Source organism: Hylaeus volcanicus, chromosome 5, assembly GCF_026283585.1.
Source record: "Hylaeus volcanicus isolate JK05 chromosome 5, UHH_iyHylVolc1.0_haploid, whole genome shotgun sequence".
Classification (NCBI taxonomy): domain Eukaryota; kingdom Metazoa; phylum Arthropoda; class Insecta; order Hymenoptera; family Colletidae; genus Hylaeus; species Hylaeus volcanicus.
The window spans coordinates 19,472,474-19,499,499 of record NC_071980.1 but is presented as its reverse complement, the minus strand read 5'-3'; the positions used below and the strand labels follow the sequence as shown (position 1 = coordinate 19,499,499).

The 27,026-nt window shown below is 37.8% G+C and overlaps 3 protein-coding genes across 6 annotated transcripts in view; 2 read left to right on the top strand and 1 right to left on the bottom strand.

Annotated features, from left to right (window-relative positions):
* Positions 1 to 23,055, top strand: part of LOC128876184 (polypeptide N-acetylgalactosaminyltransferase 2) — a 284,435-nt gene extending 261,380 nt beyond the window's left edge. For all 4 annotated transcript variants that reach the window (XM_054122326.1, XM_054122325.1, XM_054122327.1 and 1 more), the window contains 7 exons: positions 10,374 to 10,472; positions 12,837 to 12,904; positions 13,364 to 13,615; positions 14,496 to 14,711; positions 15,384 to 15,603; positions 16,454 to 16,664; positions 17,410 to 23,055. In XM_054122326.1, coding sequence (XP_053978301.1) covers positions 10,374 to 10,472; positions 12,837 to 12,904; positions 13,364 to 13,615; positions 14,496 to 14,711; positions 15,384 to 15,603; positions 16,454 to 16,664; positions 17,410 to 17,679 — 1,336 coding nt within the window. In that variant the 3' untranslated portion in view covers positions 17,680 to 23,055. The remainder of the gene's footprint in view (positions 1 to 10,373; positions 10,473 to 12,836; positions 12,905 to 13,363; positions 13,616 to 14,495; positions 14,712 to 15,383; positions 15,604 to 16,453; positions 16,665 to 17,409) is intronic.
* Positions 23,056 to 23,194: 139 nt separating this feature from the next.
* Positions 23,195 to 24,907, bottom strand: LOC128876185 (KRR1 small subunit processome component homolog). Its single transcript, XM_054122330.1, has one exon. It carries the CDS (start codon positions 24,608 to 24,610, stop codon positions 23,588 to 23,590), a length of 1,023 nt encoding a protein of 340 aa, XP_053978305.1. The 5' UTR covers positions 24,611 to 24,907; the 3' UTR covers positions 23,195 to 23,587.
* A 744-nt stretch (positions 24,908 to 25,651) lies between these two features.
* Positions 25,652 to 26,601, top strand: LOC128876182 (ejaculatory bulb-specific protein 3-like). The gene is made up of 2 exons (XM_054122324.1): positions 25,652 to 25,878; positions 26,113 to 26,601. The coding sequence occupies exons 1-2, from the start codon at positions 25,689 to 25,691 to the stop codon at positions 26,280 to 26,282; spliced, it is 360 nt and encodes a 119-aa protein (XP_053978299.1). The 5' UTR covers positions 25,652 to 25,688; the 3' UTR covers positions 26,283 to 26,601.
* Positions 26,602 to 27,026: the final 425 nt, after the last annotated feature.

The window sequence follows — 27,026 nt, the reverse complement described above, 5'->3', positions numbered from 1 at the left end:
TCTTCGAAAGAAGTATTGCTTTCGGAGAGATCCTTTTTCCTGCCTCCGAAGGAATAGATACCTTGCAATATCGAACTTTCTTCGTTTCGATCGAGGGATAATGCTCCATTGAAAATGGGATCGGTGAGAAGTATAAGAAGCGAACGGGAACCAACTATTTCGACGCTATTTTATTGGAAGACTAGTCCCCTTCAAGGTTCCGTGAATTTTGAGGCCTTCGGAAAAATAATCTACCACGTGTTCTCCTCGAGAAGTAACCGAGAGTTTTTCAAGAAGAAAAATGTTTCCTCTACTGTGTATCTGTGTTGCTACAATTTTTTACTCTACTCCAGTGCCCAATTCGAGGATGAAAAATTGTCACAAATTACTTCAATGTCACTTGTGTGTAAGCATGTAAAGTACGAAAATATAAATGGTTGCGAGTTTACTAATGACGTCGCTTGAATTTTCAACGAATTTGAGGTTATTTTCCATCAGCCCTCGAGCATTCTCCATATTTCAAACAATTATTCAAACCTGAACATAGTTCCGCATTTGTAATGCTATTTCAACCCTCTTCAGTATAGTTATGTATAAAAATAATGTTCAGACTGAAACTAATACTGTAAGATATTAACTATTCCACTTTCTTTATTAAAACAAAAATTTACGGACTTCGTGCACACGCAAGAGTTGGAAGGATTGAAAATCTAACTAATTAACTGAACTAACTGATCGCGAACCGCCACCTGCTGTACCATACTTAATGATTTTCCGCGACAGGACATCTTTTTATTATCAGAAAACTCATTCATTGCTTCATGACGCACTAAGACCCAATTGTAACGGAACATTTTTTTGTTACTACAGTAAAATCTTATACGCACAAACTTTTATAACGACAAATCCACAGAAACCATCCCCACTACAGACCACTAATACCAGCTACGGCTCCTTGATGTTGTTCCTGCTAATCTAAATCTAATTTCACTTTACTCTTTACACTTTACACTTTTGCACTTTTTATATCTAAAGATCTTATTACAAGTTCGCAGCCATTAGTTCTCGTTATTATTCGCATGAAGGATTGTTCGTCACAAATAATATCGATTACCAGGTCTCACCACGCGGAGGTTGCTGCGACTAGAGTCCCGGAGATAGAAGGAATCAAAGTTCATTCGATCTCCCTCTACATAGAGTATACACATTACACATATAGATGCTTACTCTACATAGAGTCAACGAGCTTAATGCTAAGTACGAAACGATGAAAATCAAAGAAAACAAAGTCCCTTTGATTTCCAAAGTTTAAGTCTGATTCTGTCAAATAATTATTTGAACTAAATGGAAGCTAAATGGAAATCGCGACACAACGCGACCACGTAACTGGACTTACAGAGTCAGTCCCATTTCCTCTGGTGGGTCTGATTCGAGAGAAAGACGATCAACGTCTCCGCCAGTACTCTACTCCCTGCATACCTGCTGCCGAGGGCCCAGATCCAACCTTACAGTGTACGACGTATGTAGCACCGCGTCGGGTTGCCCTGCCCTGGCGACACCAGGTATGTCTGACGGTCGTAGAGTCCCGAAACGGAGTTCTACTCTCTGCATAACGTCAGGAGTCCAGGACACGACTTGCATCTGTCTGACGGCTCTTTTGAGCTGCGCTGCGCCGGGAACCTGGACTTCGCCTGACGCGTACAGAGACTAGAAGATTCCTCGGAGGCGTCGATTGACCCTCTCTCAAATCAGACCCACTAGAGGACGGCAACCGATCTCGGCCAGTCACATTGTTGGTCACTACACTTATCACATGAAGCAATAGTGACCGAAGTGGAGCACGATGTTACGAGCCCAATATGGACTTACGAACAAACAAAACAAGTTGATTAATAATTATTTGGCAGAGGAGACACTCGTACACGCAACCTTAAAACTAACCAGACTAAACTAAGATACTAAGGGAAACTACAAGTAGGAGGGACGCGAGACGCGGACGCGCGATCGCGAGATCCATATCGAACGAAGGATCAACGACGAATGAGCTCTCGCACCTCGCATACCTGCTTGGGCGCGGTCGTCGTCGTAGATTGTTTGTGCCTCTCGAAGTAGTGAAGGGGAAGGGCGAACAATAACCGCGGGACATGTCGTGACATGTCGATTCGAGGGCTCGTTGGATCCATCCACAAAAGAATTTACGAAACATTAATACCACACATAATCGTATTCCCCATCAGTGTTTAAATAAGTATTGTAAATAATTAATTTAACTACTGTAAGATATTAATATTTAAATTTCTCACGATTAATGTCTCGAATAAATACTTATTCTGAACCGTAATTGTTATTAATGTTTATTTGCTGTTATTTTCAATCTGTGTGACGGAACATATGTATTCCGTTACTACCCACCCATTTCATCGCCTCACAGTATTTTTCACCATATACAACATGGACATGAATTTCGGCTGTTTGAAAATAAAGATATTTTCAATCTTAAAACTGAAATTACATAAATATCTCTGCACGATCCGCTACATAGGATTTCATGTTCGCGGATCGCGACGGTTCAGAAAATAAATTCGCGGCGGCGAGATGGGATAGTAACCGGCGAGAACCCCGATGTAACGAAAATGAAAATTGAAATTGAAGTTGACGTTCGCGGGGCGAACGGTAATCCGTTCGTAACCGAGTGCACGTTCCTTTTCGAGATCTCTAACGACCACCGTATCGAGATCTCCCCATCCATTCATGTTTCCGCAAAGTATGATACATTCTGTACAACAGTTCCCCGCGAAATGGAAGAAAGGATGTTCCTTGGAGAGTGATATACGTCCAGGATCTACCGTGTAACTAATGAAACTTTAGCCTCGAATTCTCCAGTAGTATGTAGAAGAACGATTGCGAGAATAAGTATGATAGTTATAACGTGAAAGTATTCCTTTTATGAATGCTATGGTATTAGATTGTCCAGAAAGTTCGTGCCAATTTTTGAGAAAAATTCAAAGCCACATTTGAATTTTAATATATTACATATATTTATATTTATTGAATTACATAGTTACCATTTTGTTCCACAATCTTCCTACCTTTTAAAAGACGTATACATGTTATTTATTTTCAACCATTCCGATATATTCAGACCTATACCACCTATCAAAAATCGACATAGACTTTCCAGACAACCCAATACTATGGAGGACTTGAGTACATCGTTGAATAATTTGCAGATATGCCGATACTTGTGAAAATGCCTAAAGTATTATTTATTCTCACTTTCATGAAATATCGAACTCCTAAATTCAATAAATTCAGAATTTATTCAAATGAATTTCGTGTCAATTAACTACGTCCATGGAAAAATACTAGGAACAATTATATAGTGAATATATTTGTCGTGTTTCATACAGAAAATCTCTATTATTCTCTAGATGAAACTTGAATTCGCAATCAGTAATGGGTGTATTTACTCTTTAAAAAAAAATGTTATTGTAGAATAAGTCAATAAATATCAACATTCGATGTTCGCCATTGCAATGATTAAAACCCACGTACGGTCTATCACAGAAGTATTCGTGATAGAATACTTCATCTTAGGAAGAAATCTGTCTAAATTAAATGACAGGTTCGATGTACCCAAATAAATGTTTCATTATAAACATGTACAAAAATAGACTTTACACGTTTGTATACTTAAATAGAACCTATCATTTAATTTAAACAAATTTCTTCAACAAATACAGAGAATATTTATAGGACTGACTGTATATATAATTCTTTAATCCGATAACGTTTATTGGACCTCAAATATCTGGAATCGCACGAAGAATATTTTTTTATGAATGTTCAGGATCGAGAAAGATGAACGCACGATCCCTATCGTTGCGCGTCAACAATTTGAAACGAGATAAAAACCTTCTGTTTCTAGTCAAGTTCGCATTAACAGCGTCGCGGTGGTGTCACAGACGGCGTCGAATTCGTGTCGCGGCACTCGCGTATTCGTCGAAAGCCCTCCCTCGATCCCTGACTCGGAAGTCCCCCGGGGTAAATCCCATTCGCTCGAGGCGAGCCAAACAAAGGCGACGGAAGCGTAGTCTGGAACTTTTCGTCGCGACCTTTTCCGCGCGCGTCCACTCTGATTGCATAAAATGCAATTTCGTGTTGCACACGGGCAGAGAACGCGGTTGTCCACGTGCCACAATGCCTTCTCACCCGTTTCACAGGACAACCGTCGCTCACTGAGTTTTCCAGATTTCTCTCTGGAGCCCGAAACACCTCACATTTGAGCTGATACGTGTACTGCTGATGTTTAACCTCTTGAGGGACGAATTGTTAATGGATTTTCTTTTGCTTTACTCGAATACACACAAATCAAAGCAATTTGTATCTGCAAATCGATTTTAATATTGTATATTTTACAATTTCAAGAAGTATTGTGATAGTAGATAACGGTTATAGAAGCAAACGTATACATATGTGCCAATATTCCTCGAGAGGTTAACGATAGATCCAACGATTCGTTAAATATTTATTTCATCGATTTAGAAAAAGGAGTCGATAGCCTATTAAGATAGAACTAAGGAATTGTTTAATTGAGACATTTTGACGCCCTGCTGTTTAGATTACAAAATACATACGCCACTCTATTGGTACCAATAATAGTGGAAATATAATAATACAAAATTCAGGCAAGAACAAAACAGCGACTTTAGCTGCTTTGAATTTGTATCTTTTATAAAAATATGTATATTATAAATTGACAGCAAATGTAAAACCAGATTATGCAAAGAGCAAAGACAGAAATGCAATATACATGCACGAGTACCAATTAATACAGGATTATTACTGACGTAAATAAAATATAAAAGAAAAACACAAGGACAGAAGAGCAATATACATGTTCAAGCAGCTATTAATGTTGGATTATTACTGGCACAAATAAAGTATAAAAAAACACGGAGACAGAAATACAATATACATATACCAGTAGCTATTAATGTTGGATTATTACTGGCGCAAATAAAATATAAAAAAAAAACCGCGAGACAAGAAACATAATGCATGCACATGTAGAATACCTGTGAATATTCGATTAACTCGTAACTTTTCTAATTTTTGAATGTTAATCATTTCTGAAAAGGACGTAAAAAATATATCGAAATGGTTCGTGGAAAACTACCAAAATATCTATTTCTCAAATAGTAAAATCGTGCCATGTTATTATGATATTATTATAATTATACGTAATTAAAACCTGTACCGGATTTTCTATTCTAAACTTAACGTATTGTGATATTAAAAATCCCTGCGGTGAGATTGAAAAACTGAAGAGCCACTGCGTTATACGCTAAAGCCGCACGCTCGAAATGAAATTATTTTTAACTCGACGGAGCCTCGAGTTTCCGGTTACATGTGCTATTATGCGAATTCCGAAAGAATCTGCTCAGAATTTACGATTAGGCGCTCGAGACCAGAACGAGCGGAATGCCATGTAGAATGTGATAGTTAATTATCGTGGCCAGATTTCGAAGAACTCGCCTAAACATTTCGTGATAAAATCTACTTCTGCTGGTCTTGACAGGTGCGATCGATCGTTCATTATCTTAACACCAATTAACTTCATCCTCTCAATTGAAACTCACGTCAACTAAAATCTACCGAATTACCATAATGCTTCGAATTATTTAGTCCAGGCGTTAAAATTCTTAATCGATTAGAAAAGGACTTTCAGATTGTGATTAGGGTTAGAACTAATGTACACGTTAGAAACAATCTAAACGTCGTTTCTGCACTGTATTAGAATACTCATATTATTGTACAAATATCTCTATTATTTTTACTTCTTTTAAATGTTATTAAAAACTGGTGATATACATGGCTCTTACCTAGCTTTAAATTTTGATTGCTCCTTGCCATCTGTGATTTTTCTTCCACAATATAAATCTAGCTCTAGGCATATTTACTATTGCACTAACACGATATAAAGAGGAACTAGAATTCGCAAAAAGTTCCTTACTGATTACAAGTACCTTTTAAGTAATTTACTTAGCGACTCACATACTATCCGAAAACATCCGAATCCCTAAATATAAGTTAATACATTTAACTTAATTTTAAATTATGGTCATAAATAGAGTGAACAGAAACTATGCACCGCGTACAGGTCGAGTCAGCTACACATCCACCTTACCTAACACAAATTTTCAAATTTATTATTCCTCCAACCCGTGGAAAAAAAAACAATTATATTAAAATTTCAGAACTTTTTTAATTACCGTGCGACTGCGCTATTTTGAAAAAGCCACACTCGAGTTTCCCTCAACTTATATGTATACCGTGTAGTAGACTCTATTGTCCACCCGTAGCGTTTCTCCTCGGCCACAACGATCCGTCGTAACCACTTTGCCGAGTCCACGAGTGCATTTCGATGTGAGATCGGATGCAGCTTCCACGCGGGATTAATCCGAAGCTCGTTCGAATTGCAGCTTTCGCGTGGAGACCGCGACCGTTCATCCTGCGCCCGTGTCGCACTTCGTATTTCTGTGCATGCAATCCTCTTGTGCGCGCGCGAGATTTATACCTACACACGTCGCCCCTATTCGTCCGAATTTACTTTAGCCGCCTTTATCCACGTTTCCCAGCGTGGACCGTTCTTCAACTTTTTCCAACGAAATGCAACCCGCTGTTAACTCCACGTCTGATGATTAAATAACGATATAAATGTAGAATGACCGTTATCGAGGAAAACTTCGTGATAGTAGTAGCCTTTATAGGCATTTTTTCAACGCTCTCCAACGTTACGTTGTAGGTCTTCAGAGTTTATGTAATGTTGATAATAGGAAAATGGTCTTTAAAGGAATTGATAAATAGATTTAATTTCATTTTTAATTAAAATCTATCTTTGTGCTTATTAACGCGCAAAAGTGCCTTCAATTCTGATGGCGATCCTGGGATAGCCTATCACGTATATTTATGTTCCTGAAGATGAACCATCAACATTTGAACTACCAAGCCGCTTAATTTAATCCATATAGTTCATAATTATTTTCTAAAGTCACTCAATTATTGACAATGACTGTAACAGAGAATCACTTCACAAATTAATTTGCTTCTCTGTCCTATAATTCCAAAGATCCATGAATGCGTGCATTGACCTCGGTAGTTTTTTACTGTTAACTAATTTTTCTTTAATAAAAGTAACAATCTCCTTTTCAAAGGTTAAAATAAAATTCCTCCGGTGGAAGGTTAAATGTTCCTGTCCTGTGCCTTCGTACAAACATTCAGAATGGTAACCGTTCCTGGTTTGGTACAGGCATGGCAATTTTGTTGGGCACGCCTCGTCACGTATTCGAGAATTCGATAGAATGGACGGTCCAGTCGCGTCATCCACTTCAACGCCGGAACCAAAGCCGAAATCGAAGTTTTGAATTAAACCGTCTGGATGATCCGTCCCGTCTGGTTCGTTTTAAGGCTCGTTTGCAATTTCGTTGCCAGCAAATATGTCCGCGCCGTCCCAACCTCTGATCCTGCAGCCAGTTGCTTTAATCGGGAATTATACTCTCTCAAATTAATTCATCGATCCTCCTCTTGCTCATCGACGGAACGAGGGTGGACGAAAGGTCAGGCACTTGTTCGATGCAATCTGTATCTGCTTACGGTTGTTTTGTAGCAAACTGGATGGCAGTTATTAGAATGAAAAGGTCTGAATATATTGTAATGGAGGAATTTCCGACAGAGGGTTCAAGATTTTAATAAGAAAATACCCCAGGCAGCGTAGTCACGATGGACAATCCAATACACATTTATTTGTAATCATTAACAATAATTAAGTCGGATATGCTAATTATTCCATATCATTTGTCTTTTATTAAAAAATAGAGTATCACAGAATTTTTTGGAAAAATTTAGTATGAGAAACATGGGAAACCTGATTGATTTTGCACCGTTTGCTTGAATTTTGTTAAACATTATATTATTATTGTGTAATTTATGTATTTAGTTTTAAGGACTTTATTATAGTATCAACGTCTAGCGATCGAGATCACCTCTAATTTTGATCAGATTACGTTACTTTGCTCGCGGTCTTCGTCTCTACTATGTTTTATTCGGGTCCTCAAGTTTGGGTACTTCCTTGCCGGAGGCAAGCCACGTTAATTCCAAATTTTTCAAGCTTAAAATGAATACTTTAAGTCACTAGACTAATGTTAAATTTCCATAATTCGAACACAGTTTACCTACGAGGTAAAGACACGTTTCAAAGTCTGACAGAATACAATCCAACTTTAACGAAATCGCATGAAATTCTCTAAATAATCGTTTTCCCAAGGGAGGGAATTCCTTGGCGTAGCTTCGACGCGTATTTCATTCGGTAAATTTCGCGAAATGTAAAATGGCCGCGTGTCACGCTCGCGCGTAAACTGTTGCGAAAGTTACTAATATCGCGAGAAACGATGAGAAACGGTTGGAAAATGTACACGGCGGCGAGTGGTAAATTTTCTGTGTCGGTGAGCTCAGGAACGGTAATAATTCCGGCGATCGATAATCTCATCAGTGAACTTTTACAATCTCGACGCAGGAGCGAATGATCGAAAGCGCAACGCTACACGCGGATGCATTCCGTACACGTTTCTCGAGTTTATCTCGGGAAAAGTGGGACTGACATATTGGGATCGTTCTGGCCGTCTAGTCGCATTTATGTACCCCTCGTGTCAGCGTGCCGAGCCAAAATGATCGTCCTCCTTTTTCTTGCTCTCCTTCTATTTGGTTTCCCGTGGCTTTACACGGCATTCGCAACACCCAACTCCTAAACGTCGCCCAGACTATGTTAAACGTAAACTCAACGGTGGTCGTCATATTTAATTATTTAGAAATCAAGCACTTAATCCTTGTTTACATACATTAAAAAGTGACGATTGAGAATGAAGGTCTTCGGAGGAGATTGTTCAATACTGATTAAATAAGTTAATATGAACACTTCTAATCATAGTTTGGGTGGTTCTTTGAAGGTATGGTTTTTTTCAAGTACATCAATTCTAATGTTACTTGATCCCTTTCAGATATTCGAGTTGTAAATTCTAGAAGAGCGATAAAATAAAGTTCATGTTTATTTATATTAGCGAATAAAATCAACATAATTTGATTTCTCTTCAACCTTTTTCCAACTCGTTAAATGCATATCTGCAATATCAAGTTTATACGTGTATCGTTTATCATCGTGAAACTTAATTACTTTACTCACGACACATTAATCTGTATGTAAGTAAATCAATCTCTACTGTTTTCGTCGATCCTTCGAGAAAATGATACGGTGTATTAGGAACATACGAACGTTTATGATTGAACGCTTGGCACAATTCTATTTCGTATGACGTAACTCGCCGAAATCAGTGAAATGTCATGCAGGACGATAATCAGGCAATATCCGTCGATGCACCGTTCCAATAACCGATGGAACAGTATTTAATCATCCACAGAGCGACGCGTTACGTACAGGGTAGCGTTAAACCGTCCCGTGAATCCTCTTGGGATAAACCGATAAGCATATTAACGGACGTTACGACAGATAACGCCAAGAAGAAACCCGATGAAGCGGCTATCGATTCTCCGACGAGTTGATGACCTAATTACACGTCGTCTGATATTTCACTGGAAAGCTCATTACGCGAATCTCGATTCTAACTTTCCCTTCTCTCGTAATTAAGGTATCGGTGCTACCCTCCCAAGGAGACAGGGCGTCTCCTTTATCGTCGCGGGTATTCATCCCTTGATTCTTAACTTTGCGAACCTTTCTCGTCGAGGAGTCTTACAATTTTTCACGAGGATAAACGCTTAACGAAAGAGAGACGGTAGTCCTTCGTGAATAGTGAATTCTATTGCAGTAATATATGTAGGTGATTATAAATAAGATGATGCAGCTAAGAGCATTTGAAATTATAGTCTTACTATGAGACATGTCATAGATTATAAACAATAGAAATCATACTGGTTTTATGAACCAGAATTCATCATCTGAAATGTGGTGATTTAAATGAATTTTGTTAGTAGAATTGAGCCAATATGTATCATCGTATATAGTTAAAAAATACACTTCTCTGTACTAAAATTCACGTATTTGAGCCAATCATGCTTTTTGAATCTCACACGAGCCACACGAATTTTTACTTCAAATTAAAAGTGAGTTAAAAATTCCAATGAAAAAATGTAGATAGTATTGAGACTACCTGCATTTTTAAATAACAAAAATCGAATTAAAAGAGTTTAACAAGGAAACTGAGACTTATAACCAGATTATATTTGTTCAATTATTGTAATGTTTCCTCTGTTAGCGAATTAGTTAGCGAATGGATTGCTACAGAGAGTATTCTAAACGTAGGATTTTGACCTTTTTGTTTCAGGTGTCGAATGAAGCAGTGGAGGAGAGACCTCCCTCCGACCTCAGTCATAATTACGTTCCACAACGAGGCACGGTCGACGCTGCTCAGAACTGTCGTGAGGTATTCACTACAACATACTCGACATGAAATTTCTAGTCGCGTAATTGTCATTCACGCGACAATAAGGCTAGGCGCGCGTTAAGCATAGGGTGCATATTGCACATGCACCGTAAAATAAAAATAATCCCCATTGTGGGAACTCAACTTTCTCTGCTGTTCGTTCTTTCTCTCTACTCTTAAAAATGGCAAATTGTCCAAATCTCTAGAAAAACACACGACATTAAAACGTTTATTTTGTAATACATTGTCATCCTTCTATAATAATAATTCAGAAGAGGAGTGAGATTTTGAAACGTCGACCGAGGCAGAAATTGAGTTGCATTGCTATCCCCTGCTTAATATTTACCTAGCCTAGCAATAAAAATAACTAAATTCGCAAACATACCGTAGCAATATCCTAAAAACAAAAAGAATAGAGGACATGGACAAATATTGAATGCAATACACCGATCGCCGCACTCTCGATTGTGCAAATTGAAAAACGTGAAAATCAACAAAACGAGATTAGTTTAAGAGTGTTCTGGAAAACAAAATACTCCTATTGATATTTTACTCTTGCTAACAAGAACATCGACGATAGGGCACTGAAAAATTCAGATTTTTAATGAATTCTAGGAAATACATTTTTGAAAACTAACGAACCTATTTAAATACACTTCAAGAATGATACTGTTTTCAGTAAGACAATTAATTAAAGGCGTACATTAAACGAAGACCTTCTATAAAAAAAATATTTCAAGTTGTATCGACAGTCGGAAACTATAAATTTAATTCTATTATAGGATGTTCGCCAAAAATCACCCTGAATTTAAATTCTTTATTCATTGAGATAGATCATCATGCTTAAAATTATATTTTCCCATAGGTACCACTTAATAAATTATGATTTTAAAACGTGCAATATCTTATTAAATAAATTTAAGGGAGAATTTGGGCGAGATTTGGCTAGATTAAAGGATAAATTCCAAAGGATACGGAGATAACGTGCAGCGAGCGTTATCATCCGCACAGGGCTGCTGATGCACCAGCAAGAAAATTCTCGAATGCAGGTCAGGAGCGTATGGCAACGACCAAAGGAATTTTCTAATCGTCGTTCCATCGTTCCGCCTTCCCGCACCCATTACTCGCCTCCTGAGCATTATATTCGCGAAGCTTGATGGCGATAAATCACGCGTGAAATATGAAGGGCTGGACGCTGAAGGATTTTCGAAAGCGTCGCGCCCGACATAATTAGACAAAAAGAAAAATGTACAATTCTGCCGAGAGCCATGAATCGTGCGTGAAGTCAAGGACTGAATGAACATTCGCGACTAATGCTTGGACTGCAACACCATTCGAGTGGAGTGATTTTTAATATCAATGAGGATATATCTTTCTGAAACATAACGCACTCATTTTTTGCTGTAACGTATACTTATTGATGATAGTATTTTAAGAAAAATTAACTGTTCGATGTCTCAGAGTGGTATTGTTTGCATTTGTCAATTTAAAAAAAACAAGGCTCCACACATTTTTATATCTCATGAACGATATTTATACATTCCACGCAATTGTAAAAAATTCAACTAGATAGAAAACAACAAGTTTTTTAATCTTCACTGCAGATTCATTATAACATATAATGTTTCCACGTATATGGTCACTTCTAAATACTGAGGACAAAAAAATTGATAAATTGCGAGCACTGAAAAGACACATAACGCTGTGTCAGCCAAGAAAATGTTGAGAAAATTATTCTACATAGTAAACTCTAAAAGACACTATCAGTTATAAAAACGTAACTAAAAAACGTTATTACAAACAAAAAACTATTTCTAAAATTTAAATACTTCCTTTCAACGTAATTTATCATTTTTTTTCGCGGTATTTAAAAATGATCGAATGGACTCGAAACGTTACCTTAACGAGATTATAATAGAGACACCTCGTTGCCATACCTCATGTCTCGTTTCGAAAAATGATTAATAGCTTCAGAGTTTAAAGATCATCGTAAATGTGCCTAATTCCGTTTTTCGTTTTTCCTGGTGCAATAATATGAATCGGCACTTTTCCTCGCGAACATTCGCTTCTTAATTGAAACACGTTTCCTCGACTTAACATCGCACGACTTAAACGAGATCAGGAAACACGTTCTGGGTCACGAGAATTTTTCCTGCTGGTGGTAAGCAAATTTCGAGGCAAAAACTCCAGCTAACGCAGGGCTGGAAACATACTCATGGGAGAATTGTTGCCATTTCGAGAAAACACAGCGATGGGATTATTCCAGTTGATGAAATTAGAATCGTTTAATTTCTGCGCGGAAATCGTTTATTTTCCACCTGGAAACGGGAACGGTGCACGAATTAAAGATGCTTTTGCTTCCAGCGTGTTGAACAGGAGCCCGGAGCACCTAATCAAGGAAATTATTCTGGTGGACGACTTCAGCGATCATCGTAAGATTACTTTTCTACTTTTCTTTCATCAAACTAATTACAATATTACTTTCTTCCTCGATTACTGCTACATGTCTGATTTTTAAAGGAAACTTACAAAAATTAAAATTATGAAAGGTTCCCTAGAAGAGGCTGTATGTCTTTGTTTTGTAATAATAAAAATTTAATTCAATTATAATTGGGTACTTTGGAAATAAATATATCAAACGAATTCCATATCATTCTTCATTTATTAAAAACCAGAATCCTAAAGTGCCTCTTCGGGAACCCTACATTTTTATATTCTTGTTTGTTAATTCGTTTCATAGTCCCAATTCAAACTTCTATTCAACAAGTAGCGATGAAAAAAATTTGAGAATTCTGTTCATTTTTCACTCTGTATAATATTTTGCAAACTTGCTGTTTCCACGGAAATGCAAGCAGTATCGAAGCTACATAATTTTGTTCTTTGCTCCGCAGCTGAGGACGGCGAAGAGCTTTCGAGAATACACAAAGTGCGAGTAATACGGAACGAGAAGAGGGAGGGTTTGATGAGGTCGAGGGTGAGAGGCGCGGACGCAGCGACCGCGAGTGTACTAACGTTCCTGGATTCGCATTGCGAATGCAACGCCGACTGGCTGGAGCCCCTTTTAGAAAGGGTGGCGGAGGATCCAACCAGAGTCGTGTGTCCCGTCATTGACGTGATCAGCATGGATACTTTCCAATATATCGGTATTGTTGCTACGAAGCGTATCGCAGTCAGTATTGATCTATTCCCAATCGAATCCTAAGAACTAACGTCCAAAGTTCAAGTAACATATAACCCATACGCAGACAACACGACATTTGATTAAGAAACTAAAAAGATTAATTCTGAAGCTATTAACCCTTTGTACTTGAGAGGTGACTCTTAGACACGAACAGATTTGACAGCAGTAAATCAAGCAACAATAATGTTTGTTTAGCTTTAATTTTTTTGGAACTCAAAGTGACAATAAAATGATTGTCGAAGAGGTAAAGTTGACCTGATTTTCAAATCTAAAATTAGAGATCTCATCTTCAAAGTCTATCTAAGCTTAGCATTCATGGCAGTAGAATGATAAGGAACCATCTCGAGTTGCTGGTAGATACCAAAACAAAAGGCCCCGAGTGTAATTGGTTAATTAATACTGCTTTAAAGAAAATAAATTTGAAGAGAATTTGCAAAGTTTGAAGGGATTTGAATAACCCCTTGCAATCGAGATTCAACTGATTATTTAGGACATTCACAATCTGTCACTTTGCTGACCCACTCTTGGCCAATGACACTTTTTTCATAATAATCTGATTTAGAAATTGAAGTATATTTCTCATCTGATTACGTTTGAAGTGAAAATGTCATTGCTCAATGGAAACCACGGGAAGGTGGTGGGTCGTTCTTCCATCATCACCTCCCCTAACTTCGCGTATAACACCAACATACTTCAATTTCATCGAAATCGTTGATCTCGAGTACAGAGTGATCGATTTGGCGTGAAATTTCTCGATTACTGTTCCTATCTTATACTTCATTCGTTTATTGCAAGAGAAATAATACTGCAAGCACTATACTTACTAGCAATTGTATACTCAGGGGCTTCAGCAGACCTGAGAGGAGGGTTCGACTGGAGTCTCGTGTTCAAGTGGGAGTACCTGAGCCAGATCGAGAGGCAAGCCAGGCAAAAGGATCCCACGCAAGCGATCAGAACCCCGATGATCGCTGGCGGCCTGTTCGTCATCAACAAAGCCTACTTCGAGAAACTGGGGAAGTATGACACCCAGATGGACGTTTGGGGTGGAGAGAACCTTGGTATGCTTCCAAGATCCGTTCGAAGAAAGAACAGTGTTTGAAAGTGGCCATTTTTGTAAAACTCGTCGAAAAATAACATTGTTACTGGTCACGTACGTTATGAAACAACTGTTGCTGAACCTCACACATTCCATAAATACTGTATCTTCTTTTTTCTATATATATAAAAGAAATAAGTATAACACGAGGGACACGTTTTCTACAATAGAAAACTGCCTCAAACAAGACTAGAAAATGTGAACATTGTTGCGCATATATGTATATTCAAAATTAATAGTAAAACGTAAAGAAGAACTCTTCGATGACAACTAGAACAAAATATCCTCTCGATGAGTTCTTCTTTACATGCAGTGATGGGCAAAACCCTAGGCTTCGAATAAATCTGAAGTTTGTCAATATATTTGCCTCGTTTCCTTTTTCGAACATTTTCCAAAGAAGGAACCGAGACAAACACATCGGCAAACTTTACATTTATTCGAAGCCTAGGGTTTTGCCCATCTCTGTCTACATGTCTCTATAATTAATTAATAATTGATTATACCATACTTGATTTATCAAGACACGTCGTTCAGTATGAAAACAAATATTATCAAGGATGGAGCCTTTCGAATACTGTTCTTTGCTAAACGCGTTTCAGGATGAACGTGTTTAACCAGTAAACGCACTTTTCAGAGATATCGTTCCGGGTGTGGCAGTGCGGCGGAAGCTTGGAAATCATTCCGTGTTCGCGCGTCGGCCACGTATTTCGAAAACGCCACCCCTACTCGTTCCCTGGGGGTAGCGGAAACGTATTCGCGCGTAACACCAGACGCGCGGCCGAGGTGTGGATGGACGATTACAAACAGTTCTACTACAACGCGGTGCCTCTGGCGCGCAACATCCCCTACGGAGAGTGAGAATCTTTTTCATTAATCACATTCGCGAAACGTTGCCGTTCGAGAGGGTTGGATGTACCACAGAACACGTCGTACAAATCAATATTTGTATCTCTATATTTTCTTAACCCTTGCCAAGAGACTTCTTTAATGAGTGATGGAATATTTAAAGTAACTGCAGTGTGATTTGAAGATATTCGACTTACACTTGCTCTATTATAACTAGACTACGAATATTCATGCAAATTAATATTCTCACAGGTACAAAAAAAGAATTGAAACGTAAATTAAAATATGTCTCATCTTCTAAACGGTAGTATATTATTCTTGATGTTTTATCAATTTTTGCATCTGTGCACATCCTTATAGATTTCCGCATACTTCCGTTTGCCATAAATGGATGAACATCTGCAGTCTAATTATAACTCTGCAACAATGACAGTACGGTGTAATCGATAGAGCAGGGGTGAATAATTAAATCTACAATCATCAATTAGTAATTTGTAATCTTTGATAACTCATAGTCTGCCCTTTCATTAACCCCCTTGATAAACGTAAAAATAAATGAGGTTTATAACACGACCCAGGACTGCCGCGAGCCCTTAACGAATAAACACTCGATCCACTTTAAAGATAAACATTTGAAAATGGCTCGCTATGTCGAAGCTCAAACTCAATGAAAAACGAACAATCATCTTTTGGAGTGATCGTTTATCACTGGCTAATTCCTGGACCGTCTTATTTCTCGCGGCGTGTCGATTTACGGTGCACGGAAACGGGACGAAATACCGATAGTCGATTTCATTAAAAGCGCGGGTCAGCGCACGTGAGCCGTATTAATAAAACGACGCCACGTTTTCGTTTTAGTATTCAGGACAGGATGGAGCTGAAGCGGAAATTGCACTGCAAGCCCTTCAGCTGGTATCTGAAAAACGTGTATCCCGAATTAGTTATACCTACCAGCGAGGGGGGGCCAGGGGGGTCCCTGAAACAGGGAACCGCGTGCCTGGACAGCATGGGAAATTTACTAGACGGAAACGTGGGACTTTATCCGTGTCACGACACCGGCGGCAACCAAGTAAGTGCATCGGTTCATTATTCAAACGGTATGTCTATGTTCTATGTAAACGGGACCAGTTTGACAGCTTACCATGGCTGTTTCGATATAGTGAAATTCTTTTCGGGTCACGTTATTAATTCATGATTGGCATGATACGCGTTCTATGAATGACACTGTTGCAGACTGCAGCTATGCAGATAGCTTTTATAGGGGCTTTAATAGTGTAAGGGTGTTATCTATTCGAAGTGCAATTAGAATACTAATATTCGAGTAGTAATATTGGAATAGTGGTAATTTTGGAAAATTGATATTCAGAGAATAACATTCGAATAGTAATATTCTATTAGGTTGTCCAGAAAGTTCGTGCCAATCTTTAAGAAAAATTTAAATTGTTGAATTACATAGGTACCATTTTGTTCCACAACCTTTCCACCTTTTAAAGGATGTATACGTGTTATTTGTTTTCAACCATTCCGGTATATTCACGATTGTACCAAAAATTGACATGGACTTTTCAAACAACCCAATAATAATGATATTCGATTTATCAGATACTCAAACTTCCAAATAATCTCATCCCACATTTCCGACAGTGTCTAACAGAACCTTCCCCCGAATGAAAGAGTCTCGAGACCACAGATGTCCATCAAATCTCTTTACACCATGTCACCCCCGTCCTTAGTCTAGAAATCTCCATGAAACATCCCAATCCAATCTTCACACCCAGTTCTATATATAATACAAAAACACTGACTATTTCCAGGAATGGGGCCTAACGAAGGACGGTCTGATAAAGCACCACGACTTCTGCCTGACCCTGCCAGTGTACGCAAAGGGCACCACGTTGCTAATGCAGATCTGCGACGGCAGTGAGAATCAAAAGTGGAGGCACCTCGAGGGTGGTCTGATCCGACACTTTAGGATCCCGGTGTGCGTGGACTCGAGATTCCAAGCTCAGAGGGGAATCACCGCTGAGAAATGCGACTCGAACGCCGAGACCCAGAGGTGGCACCTCTACAATCATAATCACTAGCTCGTGACGACGATCCCCGCCTCGTGAAGATCGCGCTGTCGTCGTCACTCTCGAAGGACTCAAGGGGTGCGATATCTGATCCGAAGAAGCAGGATCGATCTGATCCGATCGAGCGATCTCGTCGGGCCGGGATTCGGGCTTCTCGAACGAACTGGTCGATGATCCGCCACTATTCGTCGTTTCGTTGCTGAAACGGATCTTATCGATGAAGCATGAACATTTGGTGATCACTCGATATACTCATGTGTGTGACGAGACTGTCTCAAGAGATTCGAATGTTCACGACGTTGAACGAGGAGCATAATGGGAGAAGGAGTTGACAAGGCTCGCGAGTGAGATTAAGGAAAACTTGGAATTGAATTCCCACGTACAGAAGGGGCAAACGAATTTTATGACGGAAGAACAGGCTGTTATTTTTTCTATTTTTTTCTTTTTAGAGTAGGCGGCAGTTTCTTAGACGTGGCGAGATCGGAGGAACGAAGTTGAAGGGAATCGAGGTACTACCGTTGGCGCGCGAGAAGAATGAACTCTTTTTGCATAGTTTTTGCATTGTTAGTCGGAGTTCTCGATCGCCGGTGGCCCCCGAGGTCCTCTTGGCTGCGTGGGTCTTAGAGAAGAAGAATGAACTCTTAGTCGTAGCCATATATGATGTACAAAAAGCATCTATTGGTATCATTTTGTCCCACAGACACGTGACTAAACGATATACGCCTACCAAATCACGCGTGTATGCTCCTAGAGATCAGGCATGCCAATTTCCAGTGTCTAAAGAAGTCCTCGGCATTTGTTACATTTATAAAAATTAGAAAATTATGTGCTTATTATATTACACCGTCCCTGATGACGTCCTGAGTTCGTTCACTGTAGATGATTTTAAAGCGCATTGTTAATTTAAAGTGGGTGCTCGGTGACAATCAACGTGTCAACGCGATGGTGCTGAGTTCATTCTTCTCACGCGTCAACGATACTTCACTCTATGCGGACGGAATTGCTTCACGACGGTGAACAAATGCAACAAGTTTATTTCAATAGACTGTATTCGTGGCAAGTAAGTATTGCCAGATTCTTAAAACTATCCAAACCCTCTATTGCATAACGAATTCAATAAAATGCCTGCAATGTTTGCAATGGAAATTCGACAAGGCTCGCGCATGGTTTCCTAAGACAACTGATGCTGCACGTTTAGCTCAAACATTAATTCCTTCACGAATGTTCGAGCAACCTAAAAACGATAACTTTTTCGAAAGATAAAATAAAATTCACGACAATAGAGGGTTAAAATCGTTCCGAGGATGCATTCAGGAACGCATTTACATCGATTTCCATGATCTCAAAGGATTCCCCGATACCTGTTCAATTATTATCGCGAATATCACTTCGAAGCAAAAGGAAAAAAAAACCTGACAAAAATACTCCGATATATCTGTAATTTTAAGCGAACTCGAATGCACCGTGTACTTTCAACTTTTATTACTCGAATATCATTTAACGAACATCGAAGTGTCTCGTTTAATTGTAAGGTCGCTTCACGGGCAGCTGAAACATTGTTTACGACGATTTCCACGATCGACAACGATTGAAAAAAAAAATGTTGGCTCGTGGTCCGTTTTCCCATCGATTCCTTTCATTATTTCCATGGCCTCGAATGAAAATTGCGAAGAGCTATGGTTTCCTAGGATTGGCTGTAGCTGACTATTGTTTTTAATTGACATTTTATTGTTTGACGTATACGCGGGCCACAGCGTCGACGTTCATTGTCTCCAATCCAAAGGACGAATCGAATCGTAGCGTGAATCGAACGCTTCTTAGATCAAAGGCGCGCGCGCTACACGATTCTCACAAAGAGATTTATTTTTGTATAACGAATTGTATACTTACTTGGTTGTGCGAATAGTTGGGAATTGCGGTGTGCTCTCGCTCGGGGACTCGACGCGTTGTTAGGCAATGTCTCCATTGTTCGTAACCCTTAAACGACTCTGTGATTTTACTCTATGTAAAATAGAAAAAGCAATGCTCGAATCATATGCGATCTTTTTGGAAAATATCAATACTGATGTGTTTATTACTTACATGATCGATTAATCGATAGCATTTATTATAAATAATAATGGTGCGAACATGTCAGGGTAAATATGCTGGTTAATCTATACAAGCATTGTCAAACAGAACTTATGGTAATTTATGATAGATTAATTTTAATACGATTAGTCACTAACATCCTACCTTGACACGCTTGAATAATTCGTTTGACGTAAAATTAATATTAATATTCTTTGACTCAGCTTAATCCTCCGTTCTTCTTATCTATTAGTATTAGTAATTGAAACGCACAATTTTCTTTCAATGTATGTTACTAGAAAACAAATATTTAATTACTTCTATAATATACTTGATGTTTGATTTGCATATTAAAACCCTATCAGAGAAATTATAAACGCTTCGTTTGATAGTGCTCGCATCGAGTAACCAGCAAATGAAATTGTCTGACAAATGAACACCATACTATTTAAAAAAACACAGAAGAATTAATATACTTATAACAGCAGAAGATCTATAAATTCCTACGTGCTCCATAAACTGGAGACAAACATATCAACTTAACTGACTCTGTAAAAATTTAGTTCAAGCATAAGGCGCTAAATAACCTCAGGCCTAAATTATTTAATTCCAGTCCATTCAATATATATAAAAAATCACAGAATTAAAGATGTTAAAAAAAGGGGTAGATTAAGATGGAAAGCATCAATTCAATTGAATCAATGAGATATTAACGAAATAGTGGGGCTGGATTCTTTGAACCCTGTGAGGTCGTCTAAGGGCTGACATAGAGGGTTTCTCTTTCGTAAAATTGAATGAAATGTCTGAGCAATTGTCTGCAACGCGTCGAGACTATCGAAACCGGGAAACTGTGCGACTAAATGCAGCAATACGTAGCGAAGAACGATCTTTTGGACACCAACAGTTTCCCGACGACAGTGATTCAATGCTGTCATTTCGCATTGATACTACATACGTATATAGATATAGCATTTTGTATGATAATATTATACGAACGCGCTCTAATTGCTTCTGCATTCGCAGCTCTGTAAATGTAAGGAATTGATCGAAGGATTGTTTTTACTCGGAAGTCGGATCGTCTGTGTTGTACTATAGTGATTGAGACCACGCGCAATCCAGAAATACAGATTCGACGTGGAATTATTAAGAATTTACGTTGCCAGAATTGGAGCGCTGTACATATATAATCGGCGACAGTCGTGATGCAGATATAAGTGGTATATTTATTTACATTAAACATTTTCACGGGCCCTTGGATTATAAGGTGCTCCTCGATTTTGGAGAACACTGGGACGTAGAAATTTTACACCTCATCTGCCCCACGATTACCGTCGCAGTCTTTGTATAAGTTTTTTAACTTAGATTCTATACCTCGATTATTGTGAAACGGTTTAGGAAAATATTCAATTTTATTTGAACCTTTCGACCTACATTTTTTTAAACAATTATTGCGCACGACGACACATTCATTTAATACTTAAGTTTTATTTAACTCCTCGAAAGTCTCCCAAAGCTATGGACAACGCATGAGAAGAGCATGTAGAACGAAAAGAAATAAATACACGCGTATGAGCTACAGTTGCGTCAAAATCGATTGGTCGTTCAAGATCACTTCTCATGGTATGAATTAAAACCCAAACACGATTCCTACTCTTACACCATGTCTGTAGGTTTGCTCGAAATGATGAAAGATGGCGGTGACAACATCTCATAGTGGGGTAGCTCCTCCTTCACCTTGAGTAACCAATCGATTCCGACACGATCACTACGGTTTCTTTCGCTATCTAACCGCGCGACTTACGAACCTGTAAAACATCTGTTACGAAGCTGTAAATACTTTTACGTATTCGATTTTAATCGTCGAACGGCGAAAGTTAGACAAACAGAGCGCAAGGCGGAGCCGGGTTATTCTGGGCCCATGGTAATTCTTTACCCACATTCCAAACATAAGCTCACTAATCGAATTCTTATCTCAATACCTCATCCTACATTTTTCAACCATTTAATACGATTCTCTTTAAAAAAAAAAAAGAAAAGTAGTATCAGCGACTAACGATTGAGATTAAGTGAAAACACGATTACGAAATACGTTAACTTCAACGCGAATACTTTGCTGTTCACTGCTTTCGTCGCGCGCTTCGCGAGTCACGAGACATTAATCGCATAATGACTGTAAATAATGTGTCTACGATATAAGCATAAGGTAACGAAACGTCGTACTTCCATGAATCTGTAAGCTGTAAGATAACGAGCGATTCAAACCTAACATTAAGGTAGCAAAGTAATCCAGTCGGTGTGCGAGGCGTGTCCGAGAGACGAGACGAATTTTCCGCTCGACGCGAATAAAATAAGAAATGCACTGTACATTAAAACGAACATTTCCAGTCTCTCTCGTACGACGCGTTCGACTATTTGTTAATTTTCTATTCGTTAAGACGAGGCCTCGTGTTCGAAAACGCCATGTTCTTAAGATGAGGCACGTATATACGTGATTCAAACATGGAGTCCAAAAATTTACGGTATTTCACTATATTGGAATCAACTCTCTATAACCAAATGTGACTTTAAGGTACTTTGTACCGTAATTTTTCGAAGCCTGATTTCACCTTCTTTTTAGTATGCCTCGGTGCCTGTAAAGCAATAGCATGGCCACCCTACAAAGCAATCAATCAGTTGATACAAATAAAAAAACTTATTTAGTTTATAGAGAGTTAAGAAAATGGCACAACTTCGAAAGTCTGAGATGTGTAAAATATATTTGTAAATTTTCGGACACCACATTTGAATCGCCCTGTATAGCAGAGTTTCTCAAACTTCTCTCCATATACCCCTGCAATAAAGAACAATATTTGGCGCACTCCCTGGACTAGTACCACATTTGTTTTATATATATATTTTTTAAAACTACCTTTAAAAAAGATGTATTTCTTTCTTAAATGTTTTAATTGAATTTGTATAATTTTATACTTCTTAATTTAAACTTTTTGTATATTCTTTACTAAAGCAATCCATAACAAATAATATAAAAAAACAAATGAGTGCACGCACATAGGTATTTTTAATACTACTTAATGTATTAATGTTCTTCATTAAATAGTATTAAAAAATCCCTATTATTTTCCCTATTACTTGGTCCCAGAAGAAAATCAATAAAGTTAATAACGAAGATAAATAACGAATAAAAAATGTCATTCAAATGGATGTTTATAATAGAAGTAAAATACTACAAGAATGTTCTGTATGCTGATGTATACATATATATTACTGAGAGTTTGCAAACCCCCATTTGAGGAACACTGCTGTGTAACATGTTACACAGGCATTGTAATCTTAAGAAACGTGTTTTGAAAACGAAGCAAAGTGATATTAAATATTGACATTAAACATTTTCCGTTTAATGCCAATTATTTTCAACTTATTTTCAACAAGGGATTATATTAATACATTGCAAACTTGGTATGAAGAACTGATTGTTTATTGTTTTTTTTTTTATGTTGAACTATACTGAAATTGTAATGAATTTACAATTTCCATTAATAAAACGATCCTAAGAAATACACGGACGTTCGTTTTGGAGTCCAAATACCTATCTTCAAAGCGAACACATTGAATTTCTATCCATTTATCTATATTTACAGATTTATGTTAAGAATGCAATATTATAGTACTTATAGGAACAATGTTTTCTAATAAAACAATGGAATTACCCCATCCACTTATATGCCAGCTTTCTCCACAAAAATATCCATAAACAAACAAATAGCTTACTTTATTAAAAAACATGTATAAAGATTTTAGTCACCAAGTCTGTTTTGGCACAAATGATGGTCTTATGATTTGAAACCAAGTTCTAGGATTTTGTACTCCTTTTCTTCAGTCCTTTCTTAACCTTCTTTTTAAATTCATTTAAATTTATATCATTTTTCTGTTCTTTGCTTTCTTTAGGTTTTTCTTCTGGTGGTATAAAGGCCTGTGCCCTGCGCTCCTGCCTCTTCTTCTCAGCCTCTTCGTGCTTGATATCTTGTTCCCTCTTCCTCTTAGCCCTCTTTTGTTCCTCCTTCAGGAAGTATTCACCTGATGCTATCATTTTGTCTATCTTACTCTCCTGCTGCGGTGGTGGGAATGGAGTATATGGTTTCTTCTCCTTCTTCTTCCTAGGTTGTTTCCGTTTGCTGATGTTCTTGCTGTTAAATTTGGGAAGGAACCTCTCCCAATTTTCATTCTTCAATTTTGGATCCTTTGCCAGCTCTCTCTTGATCATTAATGCTTTAACATTATAAATTGGATGTATGTTCTTCATAGTATCTTCAACTATACGTCTAACTTGTTGAAGTCCTTTATAAGGACCCAATGCAGCCACTGTTTGTCCTTGCACAAGTACATAACAATTTGTAAGCAGTTCTATAGACTTCAAGGTACATCCATTGGGACCAATGAGCCGCTGACGCCGTTTGACAAACTTTTCCTTATTTCTAACTAATGAAGATATTTTTATAATATCTGAACCAATGTCATCTTGCAGTACTCTGGTAGCTTGTTCGAATGGAACTGATCGAGACAGGAGCTTAATCATATCGCGTGCTTTGACGATAATGTAAGGATCCCATGTTTTCCTTGTGGTTTTCACTGTCATGCTACCTTCAATGAGATCCAATTCTGCTTTGACAGCATACTCGTTTAAAGCTTTCTGAATCAGTGGCCAGTGTTCTTTTAGATATTGTTCTCTGTATTTCGGGAATAAGGTCGCGAACGAACTTTCTTCCAACAGACGATGGGGATTGTCCTTGGGCTCGAAGGCTGGGATTTTCATCGACCACGCATTATCCACGGGTCCAGTTTTCTTTGGCCCGTCTTCTTTATCAGAATCACTCATCTTTCACGCTTGATCTCTTTACTTTTCGATCATTACACTTAATACTTAAGTCACGAAAGACACGTGTAGAGAAATGTTTGTTAGGTTATGCTCACGTCGCGAAAGTGGAATTACTGTACCTTGATTCGATGGTAGCGTTGTTCGTCAATGTTTGAAGTTAAACTTTCACAAACTGTTTCACGATAATTGCACGTGGATCATTAAGAGTTTTAAGTTCAAATGTATGTTACATTATTGATTATTACACACAACGAACGAAGTAGAGTACAGCTTACCATAGAGTACAGTGGTACACGAATCGAGAACTCTGGAGCCATCTAACGTTATCGTGTCAAGCTAAATCTTATCGACGTGAATGGAATAAGATTGAAGCGCCGTTAGTATTAAAAAAAGGAATTAATAAGAGCGACAGTTTTTGAATTCAAAAAATGCACAATGCACAATGAAATATTTTCTCAGGTTCTTTTAATACGTAAAGAAACTCCTAAAGCTAATAATATTAATGAAGTACAAAATATTTCCTCAGATTTTAAGCTCAAAAATATTTAACAGATTATAATTGATTATATATTAATAATAAAATCGAATTATAAAATGCAAATATGGAAACATGTGTCTCATGTAACATAGGAAAGCTACAAAGGCATCCAGATACATATTTTACAGGTGTATACATATTAATATGAGCGTGGTATACATTGTTGCTACGTATAAATAATTTTCGTAACACAATTTCGTTGGATATTTAAACATAGAGAATGCAATCTCGGAATAACTAGCGTTATTTAAAATGCATTTATAAAACACGTAAAATAAATTTAATTTAAAATTCACGACAATATCATCATGAATAAAAGAAATGGTTATCGTTTCAGTAGAACATTCCATGTTCGCGTGCTCTAATTTTTCCAGATTAGTTTTTTATCGTCTTGTCAATGTAGTAGACAGTAACTCAAGATACATATTTATTCATAGGCATTGTCATGCGCGTATGTTTGCATAACATTTGCACCAAACGGCGTATATAAATGGTCCCCAGAATTCGTTTGAAAGGATTCGATTTGTGAAAGTAAACACCATGCGTTGCTACATTGTGCTGCTGACGCTCTCTGTTCTGGCGTGTACGTACGCTCAGGACCGTTATTCAGATAGATATGATAACATCGACATATTAAGCCTTCTGGGGAACGAGCAACAGCGAAATGAATACTACAACTGCTTGATGGGAATGGGACCTTGTGTGACCGAAGCACAGAATTACTTTAAAGGTATGTTTGATACTAAATGTCTGATATGAATATTGCGTATATAAAATAAAAGTGCAATAACAGTTTCAACAAAACTTTTGTCAATTTTCATAAAAATATGTCAATCTGTCTAGAAAATATAAACGCCCCTGTAATGCTTTTGAATTTCTCTGCCAAAATAATAACAATGACTCCTATACTCAACGTTTTGTAACTTTTACTACTTTATTAATGTGACTTCCATTTTTTGTTCAGGAATTTTTCCCGAAATGATCACAACGAATTGCAGAAAATGCACCCCCAGGCAGAATGTATACCTCCTTATGGTTCAAAACTGGTATCAGAGAAATCAACCGGAAAGATGGACCGCTTTGGTGAATAGAATGAACTCCATCCAACAACAGAGCCAGCCGTCAGGCACATAAACAATAAACTCTGACAATACTTACGTTTTAATGGATGTAAACCATCATAGCATCAACATCAGGCATTACTTGCCAATTTTTATAAAATTTGCTAGCACACTGATCATCCATCTCCATATGCGATGACAAAAGTTCTCTTCATTCTATCTAAAAATTGATTGCCATTAGATCTAATCGTTACTTTCACAGATTTTCTGATGCATATTTGTTATTCGTAAAACATCTAAGATATGTAAATAAATCTTAACAGGAATTAAATTTTACATAAAGACTTTAAATAAAGTTTAGTGTCATATTCTCTGACGAGGATGAAAGTAAATCTTGTCTTCTTTCATTTTCAATTATGTTGTATCCATCATTATTATTTTCCACGTTTCCTTTCCTCATTTTCAGTTAATTAAGAATCTTGTCTTTTCAATAACAAAATAAGCTTGCCAACGTGGTTGTGATGAACCTAAACGTCGTCTTTCACGTTTATCCAGTTCCAAGGAATTGGTATTTGCTTTCTTACCTCATTATTCCTAATGAAACTACAATTTAAACATTTTTAAAAGGGCAATACAAGACATGAGTATTTTGTCGATATAGAACAATACTTACCGATGATTCCAGAACGGCTCGAGACAGGGCACCGAATAATCGACACGGGGGTATCTATGACGCAGTTTATTATACAATTACAATATTCTTACTAATCATATTTGTGGTAATGATCGTAGTAATAGTGTATCCTAGATAACATGA

Excerpts from the sequence above, each read along its gene's own strand:
- LOC128876185 (XM_054122330.1), bottom strand. The coding sequence starts at position 24,610 with ATGAGTGATTCTGATAAAGAAGACGGGCCAAAGAAAACTGGACCCGTG.
- LOC128876182 (XM_054122324.1), top strand. The coding sequence starts at position 25,689 with ATGCGTTGCTACATTGTGCTGCTGACGCTCTCTGTTCTGGCGTGTACG. Across the intron at positions 25,879-26,112 it reads AGCACAGAATTACTTTAAAG|GAATTTTTCCCGAAATGATC; the intron begins GTATGTTTGATA and ends TTTTTTGTTCAG.